The sequence below is a fragment of the Trichomonas vaginalis genome, chromosome III, assembly GCF_026262505.1.
Source record: "Trichomonas vaginalis G3 chromosome III, whole genome shotgun sequence".
Classification (NCBI taxonomy): Eukaryota; Parabasalia; order Trichomonadida; family Trichomonadidae; genus Trichomonas; species Trichomonas vaginalis.
The window spans coordinates 23,806,469-23,831,263 of record NC_067205.1 but is presented as its reverse complement, the minus strand read 5'-3'; the positions used below and the strand labels follow the sequence as shown (position 1 = coordinate 23,831,263).

Genomic DNA, 24,795 nt, shown 5'->3' with positions numbered 1-24,795 from the left:
TATAATCAAATTGTTCATATGTCAAGCAACTGTTCGAGTAGTATTATATTGAACCAACGCTTCAAGCTCTTTTCAATTTAGCTGATGAAAAAAGAATGAAATATTCAAAATATAAAAACAGTAAGATTTTAGATAACAAGATTGGTATCATTTGTTTCGACTAAGGAATAAAATTGTTGTTGGTTCAAGATATTACAAAAATCAATCATTTCTTTGAGAGTTATATGACTATAAATGTTAATAATCTCTTTAAACGATTCTTCGTCAATATTTTCTACTGCATTACTTAAACCTGTTAATGCAGATTTTTGTTCTTTTGATTTCATATCAAGAAGAATGTTTATCTTTGCATTGTTTAAGGAATCTTCTGTAATAAAAAGCTTGGATTTTGAAAGGATATTTTTCATTTCTTGGATCTCTTGGAAAGGATTCATTCCTTTCATAGTAATGAAACATAAAACTGGATAATTTGTCTTGAGAATTCCTGTTGTATAACATCCATATTTTGCTCTAACACTTTCGAAGATGCATTCACCTTCTGCAATTAAAACTAAAATCTTTGATTTTAAGTTTGTGATTACGTCTCTATTTGGAAGTGTAATAAATAAATAAGTGTTACTAGTTCTTTCATTCGTTTTTGAAATAAAATCATATTCCTTCATATCAATTTTTGTTGAATTTTTAGTGACCTTATATTCAGTTTTTGGCATTTTCTTGAAGACTTCAATTATATGATTGGAAATCGATATTGATTGTTCAACAAACATTTCTTCACAACTAATAAGAATTCTTAACTTAGAATTCGAGATAAATTGATGAAAAACAGTTTGAAATTCAGCTAAAAACTTTGAAATATCTCCATTAAACAATTCTTTCAACTTAGATAAACTATATTTCGAGAAACTTCCTTTGAAGAATAATTGATAATCTTCATCAATTTTTGATAAAACATCATTCTTTGCATTAGTTCTTTCTAAATTATGTCCTATCCTTTCCAAGTTTTCTTTCATCATTTCATAAAATCCTTCAATTTCTTCTGTTCTCTCATAATGAATTTGGTTGATCATACTATCCAATAAATTAACAAAATCTGATGAGTTTTGATACAAAAACTTTGAACAAAAAGTTAAATAATGATGATATTTGTTATCTTTGAAATCATAAAGGAAGTCATTGTTGATTTGTAATCCTTCTAATCTGTTTTTAATTAACTTCTCTTGTTCACCTGGTTTAAGATTTCCGCATTCTAAAAACTGGAAAATGGAAGGAATAAAAGTTAAATAATGAAGATTCTCCATATCATCGGGTATTTGCAACAAAATCTGTACTATTGTTTTACCATTTGTTTCATTTGAAAATATCTTAATTGATTCTGCTTGATAAGAAGGAGAAACAAAGTTAATATCACTAGAAAATTCAACTGCAGAAAGAGATGGTAATAGTTCCAAATGCTTTTCTTTCTTTAATTCATTCTCATAAAATATTCCATCTTCAACAATTTTGTTTTTCATATCATCTGTCATTTTGCTTTTCATATTTTTGAGTTCTGTTTTAATTAATTCATTTTCTTTTTCATTAAGATCGTCAACAATATTGTACTCAAGATAAACAACGTTTTTGTTATCAATTAAATATTTTTTAACAATGTTTCCATAGTATTTTTCTTGCATCATTTTTGCTTTACTTTTTTCGATAAATTCAGTAATTTTGAAAAAATCAAATGGATCAGCACCATGAATCCAAGGTAATATAATTTCTTCAATAGTGTCTCTCTTAATAGTTTTGTCAAAACTTCTTAATTTTTCTAACAATCTTTCAAAATAATTTTTGTCAAACCCATTTTGATAGAACTTTTCAAATTCATCATATATCATCTTTTCAGCTGCTTCTTTATTTCTTTTATCATGAACTTTTACATTTATAAATATTGTTGTTTGATAACTATCATCATTTAGATAAACTGAGCATTGAGCTCCTATTTCTGATAGAGATTTTTGTAAATTTGGATACAAAAGTGACAAAACATCATTCACATCTTCTGTGGCATTTAAATCAGAAACAAAAGGGCCGCGAAACATTAAACTGAATGTGTAATTCTTACTATTTCTTTGTACATCAACTGTTATTCTTTTCCTTTTTTCGAAATCTTTTGAAATAAAACGTTTTTGATCAAAAATTTTGTCAATTTTTTCAAATTTCTGGATTGAATGAGAAATTTTTTCCAAAACTTTATTGATGTCGATATTTCCAACAACTATGAAGTAAGCATTTGATGGATGGTAATATTTAGCGTGATATTCTCTGATTTGTTCTAATCTTGCTTTTGGAATTTCTTGTGTTTCTCCACCAGGATTAAAAAATGAATTTGAATCTGGATACAAATATTTTAAAATGTTCAAATTATCTTTTCCTAATTGCTCGTTATATATCACTCCTGTGTGCTTGAGCTCTTTCTCTTTGTCATTATCTTCGAACTTAAAACAATGACACTCTCTCATGTAGTCAAATTTTGATAACAAAGGATGAAAAAGACAATCGAGATAAACATCTAAAATGTTCATAAAGTCTTGTTCTATTGGTGAGCAAAAGTAATACGATGTGAATTCTCTGTTTGTCTCGGCGCCCATGTTTTTGGATATGCTTTTCTTTTGTAATTCAAAAAATAAATTTGGGATAGGATATCTTTCTGAACCTGAAAGTGTAAGATGTTCGGTCATATGCGCAATTCCAATGTTGTTGTCAAGTAGTGTTAGGAAATTTGCTGAAAACAAGTTAAAATCTTTTTCATTTCTTATGAAAATAAGCTTGGTATGGAATTTTCGATATTCATAAATGTTCCCAGTGCAATTGAAATCAGAAATAACTTCTTTTCGAGTAAGTTCAAAATCAAAAGAATTCATCAAAAAGAACTAAAAAAATTTTGACTACAATTTCATAACATAGTTTTTCTTTAAAGTGTTATAATTTGAAAACAATTGTTCGCATAAATAAAATATGAACCTCTAGAAGAAGAATAGGATGGGTTTAGTGACTTTTTTTGTAAACGTAAGAATTCATACAATATTGAACGATTTTGTATCATTTTTTTTTAACATATGAAGTAAAAAAATGTATGATTCTTACGGTTTTTATTCTTACGTTTTTGAATAAATCAAGATTTAAAAAATTTTCAAAATTGTAAGACATTTACACTCAGCCCATACATAAAAAAATATATTTCATCTTTTATAAAAGAAGCTATATATAGATGATGTCAGATATTCCGCGATTAATTAAACATTGTTTAAATCCTGAATGGAATCAATGAAGTCATAATCAAAGACCTCATAAACGGGTAAAAGAAATTAGAAACTAATGATTATTTGAATTTATGAAATCAATTATTTGATTCATTCTTTCTTCAATCTCTTCTATTCTTTTTGTTAAATCATCAATTTTCATTAATGAGGTGATTCTTGATTGAGGAATAGATTTCAAACTAACCACTCCTTTTATTTTTGAAATTTTGAATCCATCAACTTTAAACATTTTATTCAATTTACACGTTGTCAATTCTTCAAATAATTTTTTATTATTGGCATAATAGTCATTAAATTCTTCAACAGATGAAAAAAATTTTATTTCAGTAATTGGTTTAACAACGTTTATTTTTTGTTGAACATTTTCACTTATTTCTTCCTCTGTTTCATTTAGTTTTAAAATCGGTTTCATTTATCATTAAATAAAAATTAGAATATAAGTGATAAAATATATTTTTTAATTAATATTAAATCAGAAATGGCGGCAGGATTCTTTAAAAAATTATGGGATGGAATTAAGAAAGTTGCGGGTTGGGTTCATAAAAAGATTATTAAACCCGTTGCAAACTTTTTGGCACCAGTAGCGAAAACGGCAGGAACTATCATAGGTGGAGTATTAGGTACTAAAGCAGGTAATCCGGCGATGGGAGCACAAGCAGGTAACGCAGTTGGTGGAATTGCTGAAGGAATACTTAATAAAATAGGAGGTAGATAGTGGAAAAATAAATAAATATTATTTTTATCTTAGTATCGGTTGTAGTCTTTGATAAACTTTTTCTCCTTTATTTAAAACTTCTCTTATTGGGGCAGCTTTTGGTGTTATTGATTCAGCAATGTCACTAATTGCTTCTTTATTCTTAAATATCCAATTTGCTCCCTTCTTCAATGTTTCCCAAACTTTACTCGCTCCTCTTTTTACTCTATCCCACAGTTTCTTAAATATACCTGCAGCCATAGTTGATTATTTCATTAAAATTAAAAATTCATTTTCATCTTTTAATTTTGATTTTTTATTTATTAATAAATGACGACTAACTATTTAGTGCCAAACACTAAACCAATTAATGGAAATGTATTTCATTCATTCGAAAAGATAAATGAAATATTCGCAAAGAATGACGGTAGAAGATATTATAGAGAACTTGAAAGTTCATGCTATGACTCTGATGCTCCATATTTTGATGATAAACAAACTCATTTAAGAATTACAAACCCAGCTCATGATGTGAACCAATTAGGTGACACATATATTAAACGCAAAGTTAAAGCAACTCTAGTTTCAAATAAAGCTTTCACATGTGATGCCGCTTTTAAATGCATGCGTTTATTCGTTGGTTACAAATCATCAAATCAAAGCTTTAAACAATTAGAAGTAGAAACCGAAAGAGGTGATGCCGGTTATCTTCAGATGGATTGCGCCCGTGAGTTAGTATCCCTAAGTCGTGTATGGAGGCACTGCGTTCCTCCGTACGCAATACTTGTGAATTTGACACTTTACAAAACCGTTAACGTATATTTTACAACACAAACACAAACACCAACTTAACCTTAAATATTTATAAAGCCGCCAACCACTTCACCTCACTACTGTAAAAAATAAACGTTCTCACTTACAAAAGTATTGCAACTCTTCCCATTGCTGTGCTTCACACAATAGTTCATATTCTTCAGTATCGCTGCTGTCGCTCCAATCGTCAGAGTCAAAGTCACTGTCAAAATAAATGTTAGTAAGTTTTGACAAAGCTAATGAAACACGCTTACCGTTTGTATCATATGCTTGTATAAACTTTCCATTCTTCATTCCTTCATAAACGCTCAAACTAACTTTACCCTTTCTCCCTCGTATCTGATAGAATGTATTTTCACGAGGAACGAAGAACAAATTCTTGAACTCATGACCGTTGTAGTTTGTTATCTCAATAGTTTTCGTCATTTATATAAAAATAAAATAAAAAATAAACTTAAAAATAAACTTAAAAATTAATGATATCACCACCCTCACACGTATGAAAACATAGCACAAAAATAAATTTAGGTGAAGTGGTGAGATCTCACCTCTTTTTTCACCTGTTTTTTCACCCTGTTGAATTCATTGCTTTATAACTCTCTTCCTTTCTCCAACTCTTCTAACTTCTTCTTAAGTTCAGCAATGTTGTCCTCATGAAGTTTAATCTTCCTTAATATACCTTCTCTATCTAATGGTTGCTTTATCTTTCTAAACTGAACTCTACCATCCTTCATAGTATGAACGTAAAAACCTTCTGGAACCGCTCCTGATTTAATGTATTCTACCAAAAATTTTTGTTTCATTGCTTCAGTGACTTTAGTCGTCATTTTACTCTAAATAAAATGTTCAAATAAAATAAAACTAACATTATTTTTTCAGTAAGGAAACGCAGGAGTTTTACGATTTATTTGAGGAGTAGGTTCTGGTTTAAATGTTGGAGTCGGTTTTGGAGTTGACTTTTGAACAGGAGTCATTGAAGGTGTTGTTTGTGAAGGCGTTGATTTTGACGTTGGTTTTGGCGATGGTGTCGGAGTTTGTTCAAATTCAGCTACTTCAGTATTATTTATAACATTTGCTTTGTTTCTTTTCAACATCATTACTGCTCCTGCTGTAGCTAGCAAACCTAGTGGGAGACCATATCTTATATAAGGACTTGACCAAATGCTATTTTTGACAGGAGCTGGTGGAACACCTAACCTTGGTGAGACTGCTCTTTGCCATTGTGCAGCTCGTAAGAAATATTCAATAGGTGCTCCATAATCGTTTGGTAAAGTTTGTTTCATAGATGGTGAAGGTTCACGAGAGCTTGATGAAGAACTCATTTATAAGCTTTAAAAATAAACGTTCATCCTTTATTCCTCACTGTCGTCAGTTGCTAAGTTATAGTCGTCAAGTCTTATTATTGGTATGCCTGACTGTCTTACTTGTATTGCAAAGCAACAATCCCTCATAAATCCAATAAGTGGCTTTGGTACATTTTCAGTTGCTAGTTCAATAGGTCCTTTAACAGACAATTTGTATGTTATTGGAGCAGTAGATGTTTGACCTTGCTGGAAGCAAAAGTCCACTTCTGTTGGAAAACCACATAAGAAATGTGTGTTGTCATAGCTATCCCATTTATGTTCCACACTACCATCATCCACCAATGACCTCATAACATCTTCATTAAATCCAATCATATCATTGTTTGTATTGCAAGCGTTCGCAACCATTTCATAAAATACAGGTCCATATGATTTTTCAGGTTCTGCAGGCATATTTCCATAAGCTCCCATGGAAAGCTGAAGATATTTAAACTTAGGGTTCTCAAAATTAACATAATAGTTGTCTTTCTTTCTAAATAGTGCCCAAATACTTTTAACATTAATAGGCGTATAAGCTGCTGTAAATGTTGCACTTGAACTATCTGTATTCTTTGAGAATGAACCGTCCATAGGAATCCAATCCATAACTTTAACAGGAAAACATAAAGCCTCGTTTGTATAATGTTCTACAAGTTCTGTATAAATGTTAGGGTCTAAAGAGAATGACTTTGGATGAATGAAACATTCATTAAAATCCATCTTTGTTCGAAATAGTTGCTGGTTTACAGTTGTAATAGTAACTGTTCCACTAGCTTCTACTGCCTTCGTTATCATAGTGAATGGTTCATTCCATGGAACAAATTTATTTGTCGGTGGATTTGAATCTGAAGCAAATGCAACTTTAAGAGTTGGATTGAAAGCAATGATATCATTTACAGATATAGATGTGCATTGTAAGGCGTCGCTACTGAACTTTACTTTAAGCTGAATGTTTCCTGCAAAAGCTGGAATAAATCGAATAGCTTCTAATGGAAGGAATCTTCTAACAGGAATTCTTAAACGAAGCTTAAAATCAAATGATTTTCCTGCTGTAATTGGACCACTAATAATTTGTCCTGTTCTGCATGTTCCCGAATGACTCCATACATCTTCATGTCGAGTCTTTGAAAAAACATCTACTTTCTTTATTTGTTCGGTAGTTTGTGAGTTTGAAGTTATATATGCTTCTTCTCTTGCGTTGTCTTGAGAATATACGATACGACCATTTGCAAGGATTTGATATCCAGCAACTGCATAGAAAGCGTCATCGAAACCAATCCAAAATCCTGGTGGGTTTGTTTTATTGGAACCTGAACCAATTTCTTTATCTACAATAAATTGACCTTCCATTTTATACGTAATGAATGTATTGTAAAGGTCCAACATATTTTCACCAGGAGGTGAGAGATTGAATGTTACCCATGTGTTATCTTTAGCAGTTCCAGGTTGTGATGGAATCTTTGCGTCAGAATATTTTCTATTAGTGTCACCAATTTGAACTGCATTGTCTATGATATCGAAATATGAGCGAATCTGATGAATATGCTCTGCTGGAGTAAATTCGTTTAACTGTTCGTTCTGCATGTATTTACTTCAGATAAAAATATCTATTTACTTCATTATTCTCACTCTTCTTCTTGGTATTCGTGGTGGAAGTTGTTTCTTGACATTTTCAATGAACTGTACATTCTCTTTTGTCTCAACTTCTTTCACTGGCGGGTCAGGGTTCTTTGACTCGGTTTGTTTTTCAATGAAATTCACGAACTTTGCAATAAGCTCTTGGTTCGTTATTGAAAGTACATCTGGCTTCTTTTCTTCGGTTCTATTGACTTTTCAGTTTGAACAGAAGGTTTTATATGGGCTTCGTGGACTTCACCCTTGCCATGCACCTTAATGTTGTCGCTCTCTGCATTCGCTAATGGTACCTTTCTTTTTCTTACGTATATTTTACCATCTTTACTCTGACTTACGTAATAGAAAGGATGTTGTATTCCTCTTGCGTCATTTAATATAATAGACTCTCGCTCTGATTTTGACAAGCTCATTTTACATCGGTTAAAGTTTTAAGTTAGTTTTTTATCTACAGTCAAATGACTCAGACAAGTCATATGGACAAGACCCAAGGGGTCATAGATGTTGAAGCATTGAAGAAAGAAATTCGCGAGCAAATTTTATCCGAACTGAAGGAACAAAAACAAGAACAAAAGCCAGAGAGACCAAAGAGAAAACTTAGTGAAAAACAACTAGCTGCATTAGCTGCTGGAAGACAGAAGAACCCACGTTTGCTGGCGAAAAAAGCTAGAGAAGAAGCAAAAAGCAAAGAAGCTGAAGCAAAGAAAGAGTAAATGGTTTATTTTTATCCAAACTAAATGTATAGACAAATACCTTTATCTGTTGCGTTCAGTAGTGAAAAACCCTGACGTCAAAATAAAGGGGAACAGAGTAACGTTTAAGTTTCCAACAGACTGGATTGTGAACATAAATGAAGAGAAGTACATTGGCATAACATCTATGTATATAACACGTGCTTTCAGAAAGGTTGACTTTATACTTCAAGTCGAGATAGAAAATGACGAACAGTCTTTAAGCGCCCAAAACATTCACATATACAAATACTTTAAAGACGATACAACATTGTTGCAATGTATGATTTCATTTAATGAGATGTTCGAGAAAAAGTTCAACATTGAAGTACAAACTTTACAGCCTTTACGTGAGTTTCTTGCACAACTGAAGGAAGAAGGTAGTCAGCCACAACTTATAGACTTTCATTATGAATTTAATGAAAATGAAGATGGAACACATGACTGTCAATTCATTGTATTCTCACCATTCAATGAAGTCGCTAAAAAGAAAGAAAATCCATTACGTATAAGATTTCAAATCTCCGAACCAAGTGATGATTTTAAGAATGTTTTCAATTATGATGCAATGCTTCCGAGGAAAAATGAATTTTCAAAGATTGTAACACCTGGCATTTGGGATAGAAAGCAAGCAATACTTTACTCTAATATAGCCAAAGGCGTTGAAAATGAGTTCATTGGTCATACAAGAACTTCACCACTTCCTAACCCTAAATACTATAAATTAACTGGCTTCAATCGTGAGTTTTGGATAGACATGTTCTCCACTCATGACCATAAATGTCCAGTGTTCTTGCCTCCAGATGGGAAGGACTGTCTCTACATTGAAGCACAACTCTTAAACTCTACCATCGCAGTATTGTAAAATCTACGCTAGCTTTATTTTTATCACGAATGACCTCATTGCTGACAAAAATAAGCCGCTAGCGGCAAGGGCGAAGCCCATGACCTCAGAACTTCAACTTACGAATAAAGCTTGTTTTAGTCGTTATTGAAAAGTTGAACTTTTCAGCAAAGCAAGGTTGACATGACTTACATAAGTCGAATGCAATCTCTTGACCATCATAAAGTGCTTTGTAAAGTTTCATTAAACTGAACTCAGAGTCTTTGTCATATGTTCCAACAGGTATGTGAATGTTCTTATCTTCATTGTAATAGCATTGTATAGCTTCAGGAAACATTTCATTAGCGGTTAAAGCAATAACATCTTGCTTCACGCCTTTCATTCTGCAGTGAAATGCAACTTCATTTAAATCGTTAGTGAGTAAGTCTATGTAGGTCTTCTTTCCACAGAAAATACTTTTATAAGCTAAACTTGTTTTCCAGGTGTTATTTCTGCAAAGTCGCTATGAAATTGACCAAGGTTCTTTCCTATAAGTTCGCGACCATATCTCTTCTTAAACTCTGCTGCAAGCTTTGGGATGTCTTCATTATATAAGTGCATACTGTCGGTATCCTGGTAAAAGATTTGAAGTCCCATGTCTCTGCAGTACAGAATACTTCATTCATAATACGTTTTGACATAGACAGAATATTAACACCAAGTGGACAGAAGTTAAAGTGTCTGCAAATGCTTTTCGTTAGCTTGAAAATAGTTTTATCTGAACCATCCAAACCTTCGAACTTCACTATATGGTTGTAATTTCTTATAGCATATCTTATAGCATCTTTGTCATTTACTATGGTTATTTTTTGACTCAATAGGAGATAGAATAGTTTTGCCATAAATGCTGTTCAGAATGAGTTTTATAATTTCTTGTAAGGGGTTTCCTTCTTTCTTATACTTTAACCTTAACTCAAACAACTTCTTTACTTCATCTCTTATTCTCATATCTCTGTTTCCATCGTAATAGTATCCTTGCAACACTTCACATTTGACACATTGATATTTTATGAGGTCTTGTAATGTTATATGGTCAACATACATGAGACAGCAAGTGTTTGAACTTCTTGGAACGTTAAGTTCTGGATTTAGTTCAGGGTCGCAAACTATTAAATGAAAGTGTCTGGGTATACCAATCTCTGTTATCTTAATGAGAACAAAGAAGCCAGACATAAACTTTTCACCAATGGGTTCCTTTTGGTCATCATCGAATAAATGTCTCATGAGATACTCTGTGCTTAACATTTCTTCCTTCAATACTTTTGGAATACCTTCTAAAGTATAAAGTCTTGCTATAGCTGAAGGATATAATGAAACAGTGTCGAAGTCAGCAATGAGTTTCTTTTTGCTCTTTTGTTTCATGTTATCTGACAACATACATCTTCCACCTTGAATGCATCTCGAAATAAATTCTCTTGGTTTATTTGAGAGGTCATAAAGATTTCCATTCGGGAAGTATACTCTGTTCTCAAACAATTTGTTAGCAATAGAACAAATACTAACGTAGTCATAAACGTTTAAATCAAACTCTTTCAATAAGTCATTGCGGAACTTTACAAAACTTCTCTTAAAATTCTTACATCTTGTTTGCAGTAAAACGTGCTATTTTTCTAAGTCGAAGTGGTTTTCATCTATTCTGCAACCTTTGATGGAATCTATGTTTTTCATGAATGTATCTGCATCATGGATAAACTTACATGCTTCAGAAATGACACCAGTTCTGTTGTCATTTGCTAACAAAACACTGCTGTAGTAGTTATATGGAAATACTTCTTTCGGTCCTGTTTGTAAGTTAAACATAGCAGGAAATAGTTTAAGCTTCTTATTTATAACACTGTAAGAGTCTTTTATAATAATTGCCCGTCCTTTATATAAACCAGTTATTTGCATTGTTCGTGAACCTTTAATGATGGGAGTTCCTTTCACTTCTGTCATGTGTCTTAAGATGAAGTTTATGTCATAACTGAGGTTGTGGAAATATATTAAACTCTTGTCAGGAAGTCTTTCCAAAAATTCTGTTGCACAGTTTTGACCCCAAATGCTTTCACTCACTGAACCATCTTCACTGTCATAACAGATGTTAAAAGCTTTATGAAAGCCGTCTGTGCTACACTCAAAGTCAGCAAAGAAAACGTGCTCAGGAATGAATTTACATTTAGCTTTATTTACTTCTTTTGACTCTGCTTTCTTCTTCAGTTGTACACAATACTTTGGAGCATATGTCAAATCTTTAAATGGTGCAAGGTTCTGTTTATATAAGTCAGTAGTATATGTGAAAAGTTCTCCATAAGAAATAGGTTCGAAATATTTGCACTCCCACAATGTTTCATAACATCCCATAGCGGTGTTGTTCTATCATAACGAACTACATATTTATCTTCTCTCTTTGTATAAATCTTCATCTGTTTCTCAATGTTCATTCCACCACACTCCTTCAAGATTTCTATATAGTTTCGAATGAAGTATGTTGTCATTGGTAATCTTTCATTTAGCATGTAGTGGTCTTCAACAAGAAGTAAGTCAATAGTTCTAACAGTTTCGCATTCTTTTGGTATATATCTCTTTATTTCATTATGTCTTGAGTCATTGAAATAACCAATGGTAACATTAAATGCTATACCTGTTGAATCGGAAATTTCTTGTACTTTACTTTGAGGAAAGTCTCTAACACGAATGACTTCTCTCATGTGGTCAATAGTTTCTTCATTTACTCCAGCCTGAATGCAAGCATAAACGAAACAATTGTCCTCTGTCATAAGTGTTGCAGTTCTTTTGTTCAGTTCATTGAAGATTTGGTAGCGTTCAAGATTTATAGGTAATGTGCAAAGATACTTCCAGAACTGACCGCTTCTCTTCTTATAAAACTTCTTTTTCCATTATCTTTCCAAAAGCTTTCTATAAGTGCTGGGTTTCCTGTTTGCTTAAGAGCTTCCAAAATGGCTTTCTGGTCATTTGTCAGTGTGCTTTCATCTCTATATGGTCTCTTTTTTGGTTTGCCTTTCTTTACATCTGACATCGTTAAGCCTTCATATTCTGTTAAATCATACATCTTTATTTCGGTAAGATTCTTTATGTTTGTCAAGAAGAAGTCATAGTGCATTTCAACAATACCTGCAGCATTTGCTTCTATCTCTGATATAAAGTTCTCCTTCAAGAGCTGATGTAGTAATGTTCCAATATTATTGAGGTTTAACGTAGAACATTCATACTTTCCACCAAGTTTATAACATACCATCCATCTCTGTTGCGAGTTTATTTTAATTTTCTCTAAGAGTCTCATGAAAACCTTACCGAAATGTTTGTGTAAGTAGTCTCTGTTTGGTTCATCTAAAGCTTCGATGTTAAAGTCAATGAGTCTATTGCCTGACTTCACATTTCTCTTCCTATTCTCTTCATCTTTCTTTAACCATCTCTCACCTTCTTTTGGTTTGTCGTCAATGGAACGAATGACATCGTTAGCTTTGCGAACTTGTTCTATAGCACTTTTAAACATCTCTCTTCTCTGTTGTTTCAGTGTGTCATCTCTCTTTCGTGTTTCACCAACGTTTGCATTTGTTATGTCAAACATCTCTCTTCTTACTTCATGAGGTACAGCTCTTCTTGTTTCACCAACGTTTGCATTTGTTATGTCAAACATCTCTCTTCTTACTTCATGAGGTACTGAACGTCTATGATATAAGTCAATAGCAATGTCATTTAAAGGAAATGCTCTTGCATGGACTTCGTCCTCGCCGCGTTGCGGCTTTATGAACTCATGAATTCTATCATAACTTATTGCACCATTATAGTCTTTAATGAAGTCAGCGAGTGCTTTTTTGTTTGTTGCGTAATGCTTTGCAACATCTATATTAGCTTCTGTAAGAAGTTGTTTTATTTCCGAGTGTTCTAACTTAGACAACTTCCGATACATCTTTAGTAGGAAATAAAAAAATATTTTTGAAAAAATTAGATTAGATTTTTTTTAAGTTATTTTTCAAAATAATTTAATATTTTTATTTTAATGAAACACATGCAAGATTGCAATTCTTTTCATACAATGCTCTCGCTACTGCCATCAAGAATGAGTTCAATAATGCTTCAAACGTTAATGTTATCTTTAACAAGAAGTTTGTGAAAGAATCTAAGTTTGGTCAGTATGTCAGACCATTAGCTATCGTCATTGACCGCAAACGTTATACTTCACAAGAGTTAGCAGTAGTTTTGAAACAAAAGGGTTTCTTCGTGAATGTCAAAGATACACACTATACTGTCATAAAGAACTCCAACATTGACTTCTTCAGTATTGCTATGAATCTTTCCGAACAGAAAGAATATAAGAAGGGTGAAACATCTGTGAAATATTATCCTTCATCTCTGAAGACAATAACGAACAAAGATGTTATACAAAAGTTCTTACCAAAGGTTGAAGAAGCTTCAATTGACATTGACGAAGGAAGTGAAATGGTTGAGAAATTGACCCTGAAGCTATTTAACCAAAAATATATTTTTGGTGAAGAGGTGAGATATCACCCTAGCCGCTTTGCGGCTCTGACCCTTGGTCTCTTTTTTTCACCTCATTCTCTCTTCGTTAATGTTGTCGTGACTTCTTCGTTAATGTTGTCGTGACTTCATTCTTCCTCTTTGAAGTTATCGAAATATTCTGTTATTTTTTCCTTCAGTAATGTTAAGTTCTTTGAAGGTAAGTATTGTGCAACCTTTATGTCATAGTGTGTTTGAGAAGAGTATTTTTGAAATTTCTTTTATTTGCTCATTCGGTGTCATTGAAATCGGTAAGTTTTCACGATAGAACCAGTTTCTGTCAGATTTATATATTTTAGCAAGGTCGTAAAAGCTTTTGTTGTTTCTTCTGACTAAATGCAACATAACCATATCTCTATCTTCTTCTTTCTCCAACTCTTCAGTATAAATCATATACTTATAACTCTTTTCCTTTCCTTTTGGTACTGAACGTGGTATTCTTTTCTGTATGCTTTTGTCTTTGGATTCAATGACTTCATCTTTTGCTTGAAGTTTCTTTTCCATCTCTCCACGTTCTGCTTTATATAGTTCATCTAACATCATGAAAATATAACAAGCATAACGAGGTGAAGCCCACATTGCTACAGCATTTACTAAAAGTCTATGAACATAATAACCTTTCAAACCAGGTGCCAAATTCTTGCGATTTTCGTACGGAATCTCTTCCCTCGGTTTTCCGAGGGAAGCAATCATATGAGGAAATTCTTCTAAAAGTTCTTTTGCCTGTTGGTTTTCAAACCAATGATATGCTTGCTTTGTAGAACGAAGAGCGTTCATTATACTTTGCATTTGATACATATCATCTTTGACTGAACGAATGAGTCTCAATTGTTTGTTATATTGTATGTATTCGTATTCTTCATTTATGGCTTCATGAACGATAGCAGTTGTTGTGTTCTCTAATGTTGACATTACTGTTCTTACATACAGGATAAAAAAATAAATAAAATAAAAACTAACTTTATTTTTTCTGAGATAAACACTATTTCTTCACAACATTAAATTTTATCCTGTATGAAATGACTTTAAAAAGATTATTGACTGACTTCGAATACTATCTCATTGACGCACTGACAGACCCTCAAAACTGTGTTGAAAGTTCTTTAAGCTTTAAGATTGAAGGTACGACGCATTTTGTCTTCACTTACGTATTGAAAGAATATGACCGTTATCATAACGAAGTGAATCAAATACTAATAAAATTTGTAGATAAAAAATTGGTTAACAATGAATATTTTAAACGTGAAGACCCAAACACTGCTGGAGATGATGAAGAATACAGACAAGTTATTGAAAAAAATAACGCAAGATTAGATGCAATAGAAAAGAAGTTTAATGAATGTCTTACAAACACGTATGAATATCTTATGCAGTGAGAAGCCAGATGGAAATAAATTTACGTCAAATATGCAATTTATAAAATCTTATGTCGACAGGCTACGTAGCACAGTGGTCTAAGGTGGTGTTATGGAGGGGTCAGGGTCTGTGGTTCGAACCGCGACAGCGCCGTATTTTCTTATTTTCTTTATTTGTCTTGTTTGTCGTGAATAAAAAGTATCATAAAAGTGCTCTATCTTCCACGGGAATAAATAAAAAATTTACTTTATTTCTTCTTTATTTCTTCTTTATTTCTTTGTTCCCGTGGAAGAAGGGTTTTGCTGTTTTTTCTCAGCCGAAATCAATGATTTTTTCATTTTTGGAATCCTTAGCGAATGAGGAATCTTTTATCTCGTGGAAGCTTTGACCTAAAATATAATTTAGGTGAAGAGGTGAGATATCACCTCTTTTTTCACCTGTTTTCTCACCCTCGTGACTTTGTCATAACTTCTTCGTAAATGAGTGTAAATGACCAAAAATATATTATAGGTGAAGAGGTGAGATGTCACCTCTTTTTTCACCTAATTTCTCACCCTCGTGACTTTGTCATAACTTCTTCGTAAATGCTTTGTCATAACTTCTTCGTAAATGCTTTGTCATAACTTCTTCGTAAATGCTTTGTCATAACTTCTTCGTAAATGCTTTGTCATAACTTCTTCGTAAATGAGTGTAAATGACCAAAAATATATTATAGGTGAAGAGGTGAGATGTCACCCGTTTTCTCACCTAATTTCTCACCCCGTGAATTTTCATGAATTTCCTTAAGATAGAAAAATAACGTTAGTTTTATTTTTATTTATTTTTTTATTTTGTATGTAAAGATATGATTTCAACAATCGGCACAACAACAATTCAAGCCGCGAACGGCGGGACTCTGTCCACAACAACTTCACCAAACTCGTTAGTCATGAATCCAACATCTATGTTAGTAGAGATGAAAAGCTTCATTCCTTCTTCATATACTTTCGAAACAAAAATCCAGAAGATAAAGCAAGAACTTTTAACAAGTAATTTAGACTGTAGTGCGAAAGATGAAACAAATGAACAGTATCTTTATGAAATGCAGGACATTATTGACCATTTACCTAAACTACCTGAAATTCAGCATCAAAAACTAACTATTCCTGAATTCGATGAAATAGAAGTGAAACCAACTGACTCAGTAGAAATAAAGAAGTTCATTCGAAAGGTAAACTATGAGTTTCTAGAATTTCATTGCAACCATAAGGTTATGGACAAAGATTGCGACATGGTATATAAGAATGTTTCTGACATATATAAATCCGGGGAGTTTAAGACCTACGATAACTTTGTTTCGTTAGTTGCTGAATGTGTATGGCAGATAAGAGATAAAGATAGAAGAGGTAAAATATGGAACGAACAGATAAGACCAACTGCTTTTGAGTTAAAGAAAACCATTGACGCCTTAGTTGTTTTAGCAGGTAAGGTTTCAGAATATAACGCAAAAATGAATCCGCAATGTTCTAAATGTAAAGCAGCAATTAGGAAATATAACTACTCCGTCAAAGAGATAGAAAGAATGCGAAACGACTATGCAGACTTAAAGAAAGAAGCAGAAAAGCCAGCAGAAAATAAAATGGACATGTTAGCATTTCTGAACAAAAACTATCCAACTGCTGACGATTTCCTTCTATCTGACGTCAAGAAGAAATATAAAGAAACTTTCGGCATTGTTAAAACTTTTGACATACTGACAGAAGAAATAGAAGCTACGAAATTGTTTAGGATTTCAAATATACATCGTACAATTCATGTAAAACGCTTGTGAAAAACTGGGGTGAAAAAAGAGGTGAGAAAAGAGGTGACATCTCACCTCTTCACCTATAATATATTTTTGCTTTAATTAAATGCTTTCCGGAAACGTCGATGAAAATCATATGGACAAATTATATGAAAAAATTAATAATGATTACCCCTCATTAACCAGGGAAATGACGGATTCTATAGTTCGTAAATTCGATGAAATACAGGATATGTGGTTCGACAGATTCGACATGAACGATAAGGAAAAGAGAAAGAACGATAACAATTTACTTACTAAAAGAATCCTAAAATCTAAAATAGGTGAAGCTTCAACATTTAACACAGTACATAACTTTTACACCGCTGTTTATATTTTCAATAATTTATTTAACGATGAACGAGAAAGAAAAAGTATGTTTAACGGAAGAAATGAATATGATTTTATCCTTTGTGCTGTTCGGGATGTTGACATGAAACTAAAGAAAATATTCTTATTACAAGATGACACGGTTGAAGATGAAGTCAATGAGTTTTTAAATCGTGATTTAAATGAAATTGATGAAGTTATGACCGAATGTTATAAAAAGTTCAAGAGGTGAAAAAAGAGGTGAAAAAAGAGGTGACATCTCACCTCTTCACCTAAACATTATTTTTGGTGTAAATTTATGACAAAAATAAATGGTACCATTAATAATACATGACTGTTCTCATTCATGTCTGATTTACATCCAACGAAAAAGTTTAGAAGAATTTTCTTATTCTTTCTGGCATGTTTTTATCTTTCCAGTACTCCCGCTCTAATGGTCCCAGATGAGTTGGTTTAGATTCTCTCAAGTTCTTAGATGGTATAACATCTTCAACGCCTCCTTCATATCTTACTTTATAAGTGTCATCGTTTGTGTTATAGTCAAGTATTTCAATAACCACTCCTCGCTTTGCTTCGTCAATGGTTTCAGCAAGTTTGCCATTACTACTTTCAACTAATTTATGTCGAGGGTAAAACGCAATAGAGTCGTCAGCAGCTTTTATAAGATATCCATTACCTTGCGTAGAGTCTACGATATAATAGTTTTACTTAACCTTAAACGTCTCTTTGTCAACGGTTTGTCGTCAAGAACTACACGAACTTTTGTACCAGGAATGAGGGTAAATTGTGTTGAATTTCTGATATTTTGTGTTTGACTTCGTTTCTTTTGTATATACTTTTCTTCTTGTTGTTGTGTCATTGAATTTGGTGTATGTCCTGTTGTAGAATGTGTTGAGGAATTATATACTTCGAGAAAATGTTTCATTGTTTCTTCGGTAAAGTCTCGCTCTTGGTTTAAATCTCTGAGCGTTCTTATGAAGCGGTTTATGATGCCGAGTATGTTATGGTTATGGTCTTCAGTAGTGTAGTGAGTTATGTTATGCTTAATGAGAAAATCTGTGATTTCATTGCTGAGGTATGCACTGTCTTGGTCTGATGTTAAAGTACTTGGGTTATGTTCTGCCACGAACGTCTGCAAAACTCTTAAAACTTCACGAGTTCCTTTATTTTTCATTGGATATGCATATGCTTTACGAGTGTTAACATTTATGAAGATGAGGAATGGTTTATGTCCTCCTTTTCTGCTTTGAATGAGAGTGTCAAATTGGTATGCGTCAGGAGTGTTGGAGTAAATTGGTAAAAAGTAGTCGTAAGGGTTTATTTTTGTTTGATGTACAACATTTTTGTCAAAGAACTTTTTAACTTCAGCTCTGTTAGTAAATCCCCAACTCTTTGCAGCTTCATTGAACTTCTTAAATGACCTCCATGGATGTTGTTCGAATACTTCTTTCAAGCTCATTTATGTAAAGTTAAAGATTTTATTCTAGGCTCAAGCGCGTTCATTGAACGCGGTACCATGCAAATACAGTCACAAATGGTGGCATGTAATCTGCACCCGAGCCTGTTGGATTTGTTGTGAAAGTATGGGCATGATTTCCTGCGGTTCCACAGAAAATACCTGCGCTTGAATCTACTGGGTCACTTGAAATATCATATCTATGCATTCCCTGTCTATCCGAACCTGCTGCAAGATTTGTATAACCTCTTTTTGTTATTGAATGTGAATGACTACCTGTTGTGTTTGTAGTTCCTGTATGAGTGTGCGGTGGAAGGTTTGCTTCAGTAATTTTCTTCGAACCTCCTGTTTGCTTTGAAGAGTTAGCACAGTATAAGAATTTGTCTACAATCTGCTGCCATGTACCAAAACCTAAAACTGTTGCTGGATTTGTTGAGTTCATTGACGTATAAATAGAGCCTATAGGATATAATGTTTGAAGAATCTGAGTCTTTAATGTTTGAAGCTCTGTTTTGTCTGCTTTCTTGTCATATAAATCTTGAGCAGTGAATTTAATATTATGTTCATCCTTCATGACATAAACATCTTTACATCTAATGTTTTTCATCGTCGTTATGTCGTCATCCGATGTTAAACCTTGTGGAAAGTTAGGAGGTTTACAATATAATGCATCCCCACCAGTTCCTTCAACCGTTCCTTCAATACTTTCTATAGCAACAGTTGTGAAGAAATCATGTGTATGGTTCTTGTCTGGTTTTTTATCTAACATTGCTGGTAGTTCATATGTTTCAAAGTTTCTGACATGACCTTTGATATTTATACATTTGTTATTTAAGGAGTTTAGTGTATCTTTTACGCTTGTACTTGGATTCTCTAAAGGTGCACTTGAACCAAGGGTATAGTTCAATATTATGTCGTCTGCTCTAACAGTAGTGAAGGATTTATGTGTATGGTTCTTGTCAGCTTTACTGTCTAATGTAGCTTGAAGTTCATTTATATCGGAGATATTGTGTTTATGAGATTTCAAAACTTTGTTCATTGCTTCGAGTTCAACTTTGTCAGCTTTACTTTTAATAGCATCTTCAAACGTTATTTTTGCCTTAACTCTCAAAGTAAATCTTGGTTCAACTAATACACCTTAACATTGAAAGTAGAGGCATAAATTTCACCGGTATAACCAAATGCTTCTGGTGCTTTAGCTACATCATACTGTACAGTACAGCTTATGTCATAACCTTTAGCACGAATGTATTTATATCTTCTTTCATTAACATTTTTTGTCTTCGCTTCATCACTTCGTGTTAAATATCCATGGTAGTCCGTTATAATCTGTTCGTCTGAAGTTATATAATGAACGTGGTTCTTGTCCGCTTTACTATTTAATGTAGCTTGAAGTTCATTTATATCGGAGATGTTGTGTTTATGAGATTTCAAAACTTTGTTCATTGCGTCAAGTTCATTTTTATCTGCTTTACTATTTAATGTAGCTTGAAGTTCATTTATATCGGAGATATTGTGTTTATGTTCTTTATCTGCTTTTTCGGCTAATTTCTCTTCTATCTCATTTATTTCAAGTTCATGCCTACCACCACCTCCCGAAGAAGTATTTTTCTTCAGCTCTTGAAGAACGTCCACTTCGCCATCTTTGGTGTCAATAATGAGACTTTGAGTTAAAACCTTTCCTGTCTTAATGGATGTTTGTAAAACTTCTTCTTCACCGTGTTCGGGGTCATGGTCGTCATCATATCTTGTGAAATCAGAGATGTTGTCATACATTAAGCATATCTGTCTCAAAAGTTCTGCTATTTGAAACTGGAACGAAAGATATACAGAACTTTCATCATCTCCTAAAGTCAAGTCTGCTTTCTTAAGTATTTCTTGAATGTATGCAATGAGAACAGAGTACCTTGGAAAATATTCGAACATATATTTCATTAGCTGTTGGTTTTGGTGGTTCTTCTGGAGTTTCTGTTGTTTCAGTTCCTTCTGTAGGTTCTGTTGGAGTTTCTGCATCTCTTGACTTCAATGCTCTTGCTCTCAAAGACCTAAATGTTAGAGCACCAGGTTTACAAAGGACTTTATAAATGCTTTAATAGTTCCTGGTAAGTTATTGTTAGCATTAAGTAAGTTCCTTATGCTTCCATCATGTACGTCCATAGCACTATGTAAAAAATCTATACTTTTCTTGTAGTCAGCAATAGACTGACTGTGATTTTTTAAAGATTTGTCAATACCTTTAAGCCAATCTTCATGCATGTCTGATACTGAGCCAAGAATATCATTTGCTTCCTTTAGTGTATTTTGTGTTTTCGTAAAGTATCCAATCCCGTACGTGCATTGTTTGCTATACGTCTTACAGATCTATTTGACTCCTTGTTTCTTGCATCCAACCAGATAAAGTTTTAATAGTATCCGAACCATTTGAAATGAAGTTCAAAGCATTTTTAACGTCATCTAAAGCTTCTTCACCAAGTACTGCCCATATCTTTCCGATTTGGTATTGAAGAACTCCATATGAAGCAGCTGTTAAACCAGTATTTATAAGGTCCCATATCCATGATTTAGCAGTTTTTCCATCCTTTCCATCCTTTCCATCCAAACCGTTTTCACCTTGAGGTCCTTGTATTCCTTGTATTCCTTGTATTCCTTGAGGTCCTTGAGGTCCGGTGTCACCCTTCTCTCCTTTCAGTTCATCTTTATGTTCGTTATAATATTCTAATGTCATAAGGTGTACATCATTACTGCTACCAGCAACGCCGAGAATTTGTTTCTCATTCATGACTAAATTCTTTAGGCATTTAATGTTGTCGTCAAATCGAAAGCTCTTTAACAATTCAATGAGAACATTCAGTACTTTCACTAATGAGGCATCTACTGTAGAATTTATATATTGCACCGTTCCATCATTTATGATGGGAACCTTGCTTGTTGTAATGAATGGGTCATAAGTGTTAAAAGTATCGAAATCAATGACTTTTTTAGTTTTTCCATCGTCAATGACTAAATCATTGCCTTCAATGGTTAAAGTTGAGTTTTCGTTTACTAGTTCATGTGCTCTTCTTGCTTCATTTGTTTCATACGCATATGCAGCAATAGTCATATTTTAATGAGAATAAAATGTTGTTCTTTTGCAAAGTACAGACCCAAACGAATACGGACAGTAAAGCTACAAACAAACTTAGGTCTTCAGAATGAAGCGCTTGCTTTCAGAGTTGTTGACTTTAATACTATCGCAACTTTTGTCATAACAGATGAAACAGATTTCATAGAGATTGAAATAGATGACAAAAGAAGTTTTATAACATTTCCTAACAGAGCAGAGTATAGAATAGATAAAATTGCTGGAGTCATAGATACTCTCATAAATGAAGAAACTATTGACAACATAGATGTCGAACTCTCTTCTGAGGAACATTGAAGTTCAGTAGCAAGAAAGAGTTCAAGATAACACGAATGAGTCATAGAGTTCAACTTCTTTTAGGAGCATACCATATGACATTTCCTTTGAAAAGTGTTGACAAAACGATTGAGATGAAATCTTTCCATACGTATGTTATGGTAATTGTTTATACATTGAGTCAAAATAGCTAATGTCACAGGCATTTCAGGAGTTAATAGTAAAGGTTCAGTAGAATATAAATCCTTCTGTTATGCAGTCAATTCAATGTTCATTCCAAACGTTCCTGTCATAGCAACTCATTTAGGTAAATGGGTTCGCATTAGTCCTCATAATTTGAAAGACATGCAATTCAGACTTGTTGACTTCAAGGAGAGCCTGTAGAACTGAAGGCACCAGTGCGAATGACTGTTGAAGTTGACTTTTTAGAAAATATTAAATGCAACAGCTTACAAGAGAACTCAGAGCTAAAAATATAAAGTATGAATGTTATGTATTAGGTCATGAACTTTGTTGTTGCTGTTTGATGAAACAAATGAGTTAGTTATGTCAGTCAATGAGAACAGAAAAATATTGTGTTAGTGAAAACTGCACCAAGTCAATAAGATTAGGTTTGCATTATGAAGATGAGTTCGATACTGTTGAAAAAGTTTTGGATAGATATTACAAATTGCTAACTTGAAATTTTTTTTTGACTGACGGCGCAAAGCGCCAAGATGGGCCTCAAAGAGCCCTCCTGACTGCTTTAATTTACTAAAACATATTTCAAACAAAGCTTATAGTCAGTAGATAGTTTTGTATACTCGTTCGAATATTTATACTTAAACTCAACTCCTGTAGTTCCTGGTGTTTCAATGATGCGGATGTTACCTATTTTCATGAATAGTGGAGTTTGACCACAGCATTCGATTTCAGGGTCGAGATAGTCAATGACACATTGTTTCCCTGTTATTCGTGAGATAACATTTTCAAGGTCCTCCTTTGTTAGAATTATTTGGTTCTTGCTTATAAGATTTGTCAAAAGCTTCTTATCGTCTTTGAGTAAAATTGTTTGGTATAACTGAAGAAGGTAATGGTCTACGTTATCTGAAGGATTTGTTTGAACATTTGTGTAAGGGTTGTCGTTGGCTTCTCTTGAAAGAATTTGGTCCAGTGGTGGATACTCTAACTTAACATCTGATGTAGCGTTAGCGTTTGAAGCTGAGTTTAAATTCACGGATTTCAGTTCTGGTTCTTTTTCTTTCAAACACTCTGAACTATAGTTCTTTATGACAATATTGTTTGTCGTTCGTGAGTCAACATTTGATGTTGGTTCAATTGGAACATTAACGGCACCAGCTAAGATGGATTTGCTTCTCATTTCATATAGAATAAAAACCTTTTATATGTATGAAATGAACAATATACTCGACAAGGGTTTGAATGTAAAGCTAACGAATGAAAATATTGTTGAATTCACTGAGACAGGTGCTGTGTATAAAGATGTAGAACTACTGAACAAAAGAGCTAAGGGAAGAAGCAGAACATGAACAAAGGGTGGAAGCCTATAAAAATTTATGTCAATGATGGCTCAGGAGGTTCAAACATAAAGTATGCAGAAAGTTATAGAGTTTATGCTCTCAAAGTGAAAAGCCTTCATTTAAGAACAGCTATTCTAACGCATATCCTCAAAAGCTAACGGATGGGAAGTGGATGATATGAATGACAGCAAAAATATTAACAGAAATGGCGACAGAGATGCATGGAATTTGTTTACCATCAGTCAATTGAAGGTTAAACTTTAAAACAATGTTGGTCGTTCCCATGGAATATTTTTGACTTTAATGGTATTAGTCATGATATGAATCTCAAGGTATGAACGAGGAGAGATGAGAGACTATATATGCTTCCCAAATTTCTTCAAAAGGTAATGTTATACCTGACTGTTTCCAAATGAGTTCAATATCATAACGTGAGAAACCTTGAAAGATAACGAAGTCAGTTATGAGACGTTTTATGTTTAAAGCAAGAAACGCCATGTTTGCATAAGTATTGCTACAGTTAAATGGTAATGTCTGACTTTAGTATGATGTTAGCTAATGGTGAGTCAGCTTTGACACTAAACCTTTTCCGGCGAAGTCGTCGCAAACGAGCAGAGTGTTTGAAGGATACTTTTTGAAGGGGTATTTGAAAGTTTTGATAGAATGTAGTTTGTCAGTCGTTTCATATCGTAAACTCCTGAGTACTGACGTAAGTGGTGTTTGTCAATAATTCTTTCCATCTTCTCAGAAGTCTTTTGCATTCCTGACTGTATAAATTCAACGATGGCATAATATTTCCTCTTACGTCGAATGTAACGTTGAAGAAATTCAATGAGTTCACTGTCTGGAACTTTAACGACAGAGGCTTGAACTTTTGACATAAATGTTTTCGCTGTTGAGTCCATAGAGTCTGAAGTTGCTGATATAATGATTTGGTCATAATATGAGTCATTTCCTAAACGCTCTGTTATGAGTATATGACGAATGAGGTTAAATGTCTT

The 24,795-nt window shown here is 33.3% G+C and overlaps 8 protein-coding genes and 3 pseudogenes across 11 annotated transcripts, besides 1 other annotated feature; 2 read left to right on the top strand and 9 right to left on the bottom strand.

Moving 5' to 3' along the window:
- Nucleotides 1–128: 128 nt before the first annotated feature.
- TVAGG3_0753060 (metallopeptidase protein) lies at nt 129–2,900 on the bottom strand (the record flags this gene model as incomplete). Its single annotated transcript, XM_001300222.1, has 1 exon — nt 129–2,900. One exon carries the CDS (start codon nt 2,898–2,900, stop codon nt 129–131), a length of 2,772 nt encoding a protein of 923 aa, XP_001300223.1.
- A 1,138-nt stretch (nt 2,901–4,038) lies between these two features.
- TVAGG3_0753050 (uncharacterized protein) lies at nt 4,039–4,254 on the bottom strand (the record flags this gene model as incomplete). The annotated part of the gene is made up of 1 exon (XM_001300221.1): nt 4,039–4,254. The coding sequence occupies one exon, from the start codon at nt 4,252–4,254 to the stop codon at nt 4,039–4,041; it is 216 nt and encodes a 71-aa protein (XP_001300222.1).
- A 469-nt stretch (nt 4,255–4,723) lies between these two features.
- Nucleotides 4,724–24,795: part of a mobile genetic element that runs on past the window's edge.
- Nucleotides 5,682–6,128, bottom strand: TVAGG3_0753040 (repellent protein 1 family; the record flags this gene model as incomplete). The annotated part of the gene is made up of 1 exon (XM_051245325.1): nt 5,682–6,128. One exon carries the CDS (start codon nt 6,126–6,128, stop codon nt 5,682–5,684), a length of 447 nt encoding a protein of 148 aa, XP_051091912.1.
- TVAGG3_0753030 (uncharacterized protein) lies at nt 6,159–6,944 on the bottom strand (the record flags this gene model as incomplete). Its single annotated transcript, XM_051245324.1, has 1 exon — nt 6,159–6,944. The coding sequence occupies one exon, from the start codon at nt 6,942–6,944 to the stop codon at nt 6,159–6,161; it is 786 nt and encodes a 261-aa protein (XP_051091911.1).
- TVAGG3_0753020 (uncharacterized protein) lies at nt 8,661–9,100 on the top strand (the record flags this gene model as incomplete). Its single annotated transcript, XM_051245323.1, has 1 exon — nt 8,661–9,100. A coding segment is annotated over one exon (440 nt), but the record flags the coding sequence as incomplete, so codon positions are not given.
- On the bottom strand, nt 14,436–14,825 carry TVAGG3_0753010 (KilA, N-terminal/APSES-type HTH, DNA-binding family; the record flags this gene model as incomplete). Its single annotated transcript, XM_051245322.1, has 1 exon — nt 14,436–14,825. A coding segment is annotated over one exon (390 nt), but the record flags the coding sequence as incomplete, so codon positions are not given.
- On the top strand, nt 16,114–16,762 carry TVAGG3_0753000 (organellar and viral DNA polymerase type B; the record flags this gene model as incomplete). The annotated part of the gene is made up of 1 exon (XM_051245321.1): nt 16,114–16,762. A coding segment is annotated over one exon (649 nt), but the record flags the coding sequence as incomplete, so codon positions are not given.
- Nucleotides 18,029–18,880, bottom strand: TVAGG3_0752990 (annotated as a pseudogene). Its single transcript has one exon. A coding segment is annotated over exon 1 (852 nt).
- TVAGG3_0752980 lies at nt 19,289–20,323 on the bottom strand (annotated as a pseudogene). Its single transcript has one exon. A coding segment is annotated over exon 1 (1,035 nt).
- On the bottom strand, nt 20,653–21,977 carry TVAGG3_0752970 (annotated as a pseudogene). Its single transcript has one exon. A coding segment is annotated over exon 1 (1,325 nt).
- Nucleotides 23,020–23,637, bottom strand: TVAGG3_0752960 (uncharacterized protein; the record flags this gene model as incomplete). Its single annotated transcript, XM_051245320.1, has 1 exon — nt 23,020–23,637. A coding segment is annotated over one exon (618 nt), but the record flags the coding sequence as incomplete, so codon positions are not given.